The 8,127-nt window shown below is 33.5% G+C and overlaps 1 protein-coding gene across 1 annotated transcript; it reads left to right on the top strand.

The window, feature by feature from the left end:
* The first annotated feature begins 524 nt into the window (after window positions 1–524).
* Window positions 525–5,052, top strand: LOC107648158 (NAC transcription factor 29-like). The gene is made up of 3 exons (XM_088490180.1): window positions 525–784; window positions 1,489–1,775; window positions 3,804–5,052. The coding sequence occupies exons 1-3, from the start codon at window positions 613–615 to the stop codon at window positions 4,377–4,379; spliced, it is 1,035 nt and encodes a 344-aa protein (XP_088346306.1). The 5' UTR covers window positions 525–612; the 3' UTR covers window positions 4,380–5,052.
* Window positions 5,053–8,127: the final 3,075 nt, after the last annotated feature.

Raw genomic sequence — 8,127 nt, 5'->3', positions numbered from 1 at the left:
TTTACTACGTTTTACTAAAACTTAACGGTGAGGTTAGCATAGGTCGGAGGACACACAAACATAAAACAAAATGATGACTTAATTTGATTCAACAGACATTTAAGGAACTAATTTGATCAAATTTAGTCATATTACATAAGTAATTTGCATATAAATATTAGATGATTTAATACATAAAATAAAATTGACAACCTTTGTCGTTAGAGTTTTAAAATCATGCTATGTCCTGTTAAATCAGCTTCACATTGGAGACCATTAGCTAGACTCAAATCTTTTAGCTAAATTGCAAAGTAAGCGTGCTAATTAAATTATATCAAACAGCCTTGGAAGAATGTGGGTCATAGAACATGAGACAAATTGGTTGCTTTCATCAACTCTTTCCCCACACCTACCTTAATGCAATCTAGCCAAACAATTATATACTATATAATATATTTCAACATAATTGTCCCTCTCACCATGACCAAGCACCACTTATGTTTGTATGTGTATATATATAACACATGCACAGTGTTTTCAATCTTACCACCACCTTAATCGATAATACCGGCAACTGATTGATACAGTTTCCTAGTTTTCCTCGAAAGCGTTATAGTAGTTTCCATCTTCTTCATGGACAAGGATACTAGTTTGGAAATCCATCTCCCTCCTGGATTTAGATTCCACCCTTCTGATGAAGAGTTAATTGTTCACTATCTAAGAAACAAAGTCACTTCTTCACCACTTCCTGCCTCATTCATAGCAGAGATAGACCTCTACAAGTTCAATCCATGGGAGCTTCCAAGTATGTGTACAACTATATATCTGGTTTCTGTTTCCATCTTTTACTTCTCTTTCCCGTACAAAACATTTAGTCTTAATTGTATGTTCATTTCATGCACATTTTGACTTATAAATGAAAGATAACTCCTCTTAATAACAATCACACTCTAATTTGTATTAATAAAAATTTTGATTTATTTAAATCAACATAATAAAATAATTACAATTCTACTGCTTTTCTTAAAAATTAACCAAATCACTGTCATAAGCTAAGCCACCTCTCCCAAAAACTTAAATTCATACGAGGAGATACATGAATGTTATATTTCTAACACACTCCGCCAAGCAAAAACCTCTTTTTTTACTGTAACTTTGCGTGAAGTCTTTTTTTCTTATAGGCTTTTTTTTTTTTTTTTTTCATTAGCCTTATACTGAAATTCTTTCTTTAGGATCACTAAGGATCGAATTCTATACCTTGGGTGATACCATGTTATAATATTATTTCTCTTAAAAGATCAATTTGATAGAAGGATGTATGGTTATATCTTCAGCAAACATGCCTAGGCGATCTGGGTCTCAACTCAAAAAAAAAAAAAAAAAGATTTATGTAATTAAAGATGTTTTTATTTGGTATAGAAAATAAAAAATTATTTTAATTCATTTCAAATAAATTTCCAACATAAATAGCTTTGTATTCTTTTTTTTTTTTTTTTTTTTTTTTTATAGGCAAAGCTTTGTTTGGGGAAGAAGAGTGGTATTTCTTTACTCCAAGAGAGAGGAAGTACCCAAATGGAGTGAGACCAAACAGAGCAGCTGGTGCAGGTTACTGGAAGGCCACTGGAACTGACAAACCAATTATCACGTCATGTGGTATGAAGAGCATTGGAGTGAAGAAAGCCCTTGTCTTCTACAAGGGACGTCCCCCAAAGGGATCCAAAACTGATTGGATCATGCATGAGTATAGGTTGCATGATTCACTCCTCTCAAATTCTCACAAAAGAGGCTCCATGAGAGTAGGTCAACTGCATCCATGAATTCCGAATTTCTATCTCTTTTTCATAAAACATTGTTAATAATAAACATTCTCACATTTTACTTATGTAGTACTAACTCTTTTTTGGAACAGCTATTTTGTTTCTCACATTTTAGATTTGTTAATAATTTAAGTATTTGGACTCAAATTTTGTTCGAATAAACTAAATTATTAATAAAACTAAAACATAAGAGATACTTTCTAAGAATGCAGAAGCATAATATTTTTAAGGATAAAGTATATTTTTTGTCGTTAAAATTTGGCAAAAATTTAAAAATATCATTAAGTTTTATTTTATTTTAATTTTGTCTCAAAAGTAATTTGCATTAAATATTCCCTCAACGGCTAAATTTTCAACAAATTTAAGATAAATCTAACAATAATGCATGAAAGTTATGCTTGATTTGCTTTTGTTGAGAGTTGTTCTTATGAAATTGTTGTTCAATTGGTTTTAAATTTTTTGAAAAGTTAATTGTTAGGGGTATATTTGATGCAAATCGAAAACTTCTAGAACAAAATTGAAACAAAATAAAACTTAAGTATTTTTAAAACTTTTGTCAAACTTTAGGGACAAAAAATATACTTTACCCTATTTTTAACAGCGATATTATGTGTATACAAAAAAATCTAGTCATCTTCATAAAATATATATATCAGAATATATACTAGCAATTTTTTTTTGAATTTTTTTTGAAGAGAATGTCAATTCAAATTATCACATCCAAAACATAATGAAAACAAAAAAAACTAAAATCTAAAAAAAAATATAAAATCAAATAATAACAAATCCAAAATCATTGTAAATTTATTTTAAAAATTCTAAAAATTATTTAAAAAAATCCTACTGAAAAAAAACTTTTGAAACATAATAAAAAGAAACATCCAAAATCTCACAAAAACAAAATATTCAAAATCTTTTTAAAAATTTGTTGGAAGACGTCAATTCAAATTATCATAAAAAACATTCAAAACTTAATAAAAAAGGCATCTAAAATCTAAAAAAAATATCTATAAAATCAAATAATAACAAACATCTAAATTCATTGTAAAATTATTTTTAAAACTTCCAAAATTCATTTAAAAAAAATTTCAAAATTCATTATAAATATACCATAATTATTTTAAAAATTTCAAAATAAAAATAAATTCAAACTTAATAAAAAAAATCCAAAATCTAACAAAATCGAAATATCTAAACTTATTTAAAAATTTCTAAAATCTAACAAAACAAATTTAAAAAAAAAATAGAAAAAGAATATCTGAAAACTAAGCAAAAAAATATTAAATAATAAAAAAAAAAACTATCCAAAATCCAAAAAAAAAAAAAACATAAAAAAAAAACTTTCGAAATTTAGGGGAAAAACTTCCAAAACAAAACTAATAATAAGAAGAACATGAAGAATCATCTTGCACGAGGAGATGGAGGGAGAGACTGTAGCGGTCTTGCACAAGGAGATGGAAGGGGTGGTCATGCCGTTGCGTTCTACGTCGTCGTTGCAGTAGCCGAACTCCTGCGGGCAGCACCATGGCAACACGAGACGATGTGAGTGAGGGTGGTCCAGCTCGGCGACGCCACGTGTTAGACGTCAGAGAGTGCACAAATCGCGACTCTGCAAGAAGAGTTTGGATGCCGATACACGTAACGGCCATAACCGGTGCGGCGTGAGAGGATCCCGGAATGGTACCGCGACGCGATATGGAGGAGGCGAATCATGACAGAGGAGAGGAGAAACAATGTCGCATCGGGGAAGGAGAGGAATGGTACTGGGTCGTTTCTTATGAAAAGAGGTTTTTGAATGCAAAATTAAATTTTAGAAATTTTATAGTCAGATTTTTCATCTACCAATACATAACGACTAATTTATTGGCTAATTTATAATATGTACCTACTATTTATTTTTGTATTTTTAGTACACTATATCCTTACTCCAAAACATTTGATGGAATATGTTTAAAGCCAGAATAATATCATGAAGTTTTTGTTTAATTGTTTTTCTTTTTGCTACAGCTTGATGAGTGGGTGCTATGCCGGGTGAGACAGAAAACAGGCAGCCCAAGAAGCACTTTAGAAGATCCAAGTGAACTACTTTATGAACCAACAAAAAAGATTCAACAAATGAATGATGAGAACTTCAATCCTGAACTAGTAAAAGCCTCCATTGTGCACAACGAATTTCCAATGTTACCTTATATTCTGGCTTCTAGGAGTACTTTGCCTAATTCCATTGGTGTGTCCTCAAGCACAGGCTTTGTTAGAAATTATGATATGAAAGAATATGGTTCAGTGCATGAAGACAACAACTTGAATGTAATAGGAGCACAGTTCTTAGCATCTGCAATGGAGGGCTTGTATAATAATCCTTTGAAGAGAAAATTCATTGAAGAAGAAGAAAACCATTTGGAATATGCTCCCCCAAATAAGAAAATAAGCCTAGAACTTGGTGATGATGTTGATAATAGTGATGATAAGCCAAGTCTTGTGATGGATACAAACAAAGGCTACAATTTTGGCTTCTTTGATCAGTGGAATTCAATCATACAACCTCAAGAGCTTAACAGCTTAGCCTTCATGGGATATTCATGATCCATGAGTTTTATTATTTGACTACAATAATAAGCTATCTTGATCTGAACTCACTTTTTACTTAGACGACATCACACACCACGCTATTAAAAATCATGTGGTACCCATTATTACCATTTTCTCTTTTCATGATATGCTCTTTTCTCACTTGGTGTTGGTGCCTCATCAAGAAGTGAGTTGTACAGGGCATGCTTGCTTGTTCTGCATGGGAATGGATGGTAAGTGAAGTGGTTTATATGTAAATAAGCAAGAATAATGCAGTGTGGTAATTATATTCTTTTCAGCACATACATAAGAATGTACATAGTTGAAAATGTATATCATTACAGGGTACTACTGTATCAATTGTGTGCATAGAGTAGAGATAGCTTGAAGAATAAAGTGCCTTCATAATGCAGTTTATTTGCTCATTGTATCGTGCCTTCACATGATCTATAGAAATCTAAGTATTACCGAATATTCTTTCTTATTTATCATGATACTATTTTAAATTTACAGCTTCTTTTTCCTAAAGATAGGGGATAAGAGAACAAAAGTATCACTGTATCAGATTTTACGAGTCTCACGGATACTCATTGTCATTCTTAATCCTAAAGATAGTGGATAAGAAAACAAAAGTATCAGATTTGGATATTTTTTTATTCTAAGATATAACTTATATATCCTTCTATTATATACAAGTTTATCTCGTTAGTATTCTACTCTGCATTGCATTATCTACAACAAGAGGTTGCTTGCTCAGTAAGTCAGTATCAAAGTGTGTCTCATTTATAAACGCAAATTACTAGGGCTTTGAATGGGTCAGATCTAACTCCAATACTTTACTAATATATAAGGAAAAGAACAATAATACTAGTGAACAATATGAATAATGGAGTTATAAAAGTAAATTAATGATTAGTTTAATTAATGATTTAATTAATTTACTTATAATAATAACTATTTTTCAAAATTTAAAAATCAGACTTTTAAATACGGAACAGTTATGTTTCCTATCCTCTCACACCATATCTCTTTCCTCTCTCGGTGGACCTTCTCAATAACGAAGCCAGCCTTTTCCACCCACCCACGACCGACGCTTCCTCCCTCTGTGCCAACGTCCGGCCATGTCCCCCCAAGCGGAGAAATTTTTTTTTTCCCACACTCCACAACCCGCGCCCTGTGCAGCCCGCCGTAGGTGACTGGGATCACGCATTGTGCAGCCCCTGCAGCCCACGGCCTCCACCATTGCAGCCTCGTCGTCACCGACTGATCCGGTGTAATACACGGGAGAGTTGCGCCTCCCATTTCATACGTACGTGACCTCTTACAGCCATTTTAATGGAGGACAATTCCGTTGAATCGAGTTGTCTCGCGCCAGATTCTTTCACCGACGACATTACCACGCATTCGATCGACAACCTGCTCAAGTCGTTCGACGGGAAAAGTGAACAATCAGACAGGGTAACCAATGTATGTTGTTTCTTTCAGATGTATGTTTATTTTTATATAAATTAGATGGTTTTTAAAAGATCAACATTCTTAACTCATGATGATATTTTGTTACAAAAGGTAAAATTTGGATGGTGTAATATATAAGTGGATGATCCCGTAAAAAAATTAGTTTCAATTTTTTCTATTTAAAAAGAATTACATTTTTAGAATTGTGGGATGTCATAATACAATGTACTGGTTAGTTGTTACTACTTACTAGCTACAGCTTGGTTTCTTGTTAGGTTTTTATAACTTGTTATAATGAACCATTGTTCAAGTTCTAAAGAAGATGAAGATGAAAAATTATTTACTGGAGATGATAAATTGTTACATTACCTTTTTAATAGGTTACCCTGATATATTTTCAATATATGTTTAGTGTTAAATGAAAAAATTTTGCCCATGGTTGCGACTAGAATGTGAAGAATCCCCATCTGTATGCTCCCATTCCATGCATGCATTAACAAACGTGGATAAATATGTAAGAAAATTATAGGAGCTAATAACGAGACTTTTCACAGCATAGTAGAAGACTCTCTTTTAGTTTGTGTAGTTATATTTTATATGTAGTAGACTTATGCGTTCTCTATATAAATAATTAATATAAAACTAACTAGGTAGGTGCCACTTTGTATGAGTATAGTCTCATGGTTCTGATTTCGTTTAATTCATGTATATTAATACATTTTAGAATCATATTTTTAGAAAGAGTATTAATAAAATCTATTTAGTCGATATTTTACTATAGTATCTATTTACTTTGTGTATGTTTGATTGTAGGCCATAGAATGTACGAAAATTACTGAATTTGGATGTGATGACACGGATCTTGTTGATGAGGTTTGAACTCTAGTTTGTTGTTATTTTTTCGTTAATCGCATGTTTGAATTGACCATTAATCGTCGTGTTCATCAAATGATGTCTATTTTGAACTGATTCGCAGTTACCAGATCATAGTTGCCTTGCTGAAGATGAAATACCAATAGTTGGGATGCGGTTTGAGCATTTGAAGCAGGCCCAGGATTTTTATGTGAGCTACGCAAAGAAAGTTGGCTTCATAAGTAAGATATGGGCCACTAATTTTGACAGGATGACAAAGCAACCGATCAACCAATCTATCCATTGCAATCGGAAGGGTTTCTGCGGGTCTCGTGTCAAAGCACCCACACGGAAGAACACGATTGCAGCTGTGGGTGCAGAGCAAGAATATATGCAAAGTTTGACAGGAAAAAGTAAGATTGGGTCTTGTTGAAGGTTGAACTAAATCACTCGCACCCGTGTTCAACTAAGAAGGCGGTGCACTACCACGAGAACAGGGAGTTGACAATGCATGCGAAGTGCATCATTGAGGTTAATGACGAGGCGGGCATTCGACCTAACAAGACCTTTCTAGCATTAGCCAATGAAGTTGGTGGGCCTTTGAACTTGGGCTTCTCAGAGAAGGACGTCAGGAATTACATTTCATCAAGACTCTGATCCACAAATGTCAACGCAGATGTCAAGGAGATGCTGAATTACTTCATGCGAATGAAGGAGTTAAATCCGAACTTCTTTTACGTAGTGAATGTGGATGACGATTATAAGTTTACGAGTGCAGTTTGGGTGGATGCAAGGTGTAGGGCGTCTTACGAATACTAAGGAGACGTGGTCTCATTTGATACCACATACAACACGAACCGGTAAAATGTATTTACATTCACGTTATTTAATTATTTTATTAATTTTTATTAGTTGAATGTTCCTAAATATGGTTGTTCTTCCTTTATGCATGGATTGCAGTTCACTGCTTTCATTGGTGTGAACCACCATGGTAAGTCTACTTTGCTAGGTTGTGCTCTGCTAGGCAGCGAGGAGATCCCGAGTTTTGAGTGGGTGTTCACACAATGGCTGAAGTGCATGGGAACTGCACCGAAGGGCATCATCACAGACCAATGCAAGTCTATATTTGGTGCAATTAAGAAGGTCCTCCCTAATACACGACACCGTTGGTGCATATGGCATATAACAAAAAAGATACAGAATAAGCTTGGAGATTATGCTAGGTTCAGAGAGTTGAATGCTGAGTTGAATCACATTATATAGAACTCTCGGTCAGTTGAGGATTTCGAGGATCATTGGGCTGAGTTCATTGATGAGTTCAACTTACATCACAACAGATGGCTGTCAGGTTTGTGTCTTTTTAGTAAAATCATGTGTCGTAAGTGCTTAGATGTTGTTGTGTTCTTGTATTATGTTCTGAAAATATGTTCTTACGCATGGTTTTATTTTTGGTGGG

This window comes from Arachis ipaensis, chromosome B6 (genome assembly GCF_059453495.1).
Source record: "Arachis ipaensis isolate K30076 ecotype BB chromosome B6, ASM5945349v1, whole genome shotgun sequence".
NCBI classification, from domain to species: domain Eukaryota; kingdom Viridiplantae; phylum Streptophyta; class Magnoliopsida; order Fabales; family Fabaceae; genus Arachis; species Arachis ipaensis.
Note: the sequence above shows the minus strand (reverse complement) of the source record. Positions and strands in the feature narration are given on the sequence as shown.

Coding starts and splice junctions, on each gene's coding strand:
- LOC107648158 (XM_088490180.1), top strand. CDS start 613: ATGGACAAGGATACTAGTTTGGAAATCCATCTCCCTCCTGGATTTAGA. Junction 785..1,488: donor CAATCCATGGGAGCTTCCAA/GTATGTGTACAA, acceptor TTTTTTTTATAG/GCAAAGCTTTGTTTGGGGAA. Junction 1,776..3,803: donor ACAAAAGAGGCTCCATGAGA/GTAGGTCAACTG, acceptor TTTTTGCTACAG/CTTGATGAGTGGGTGCTATG.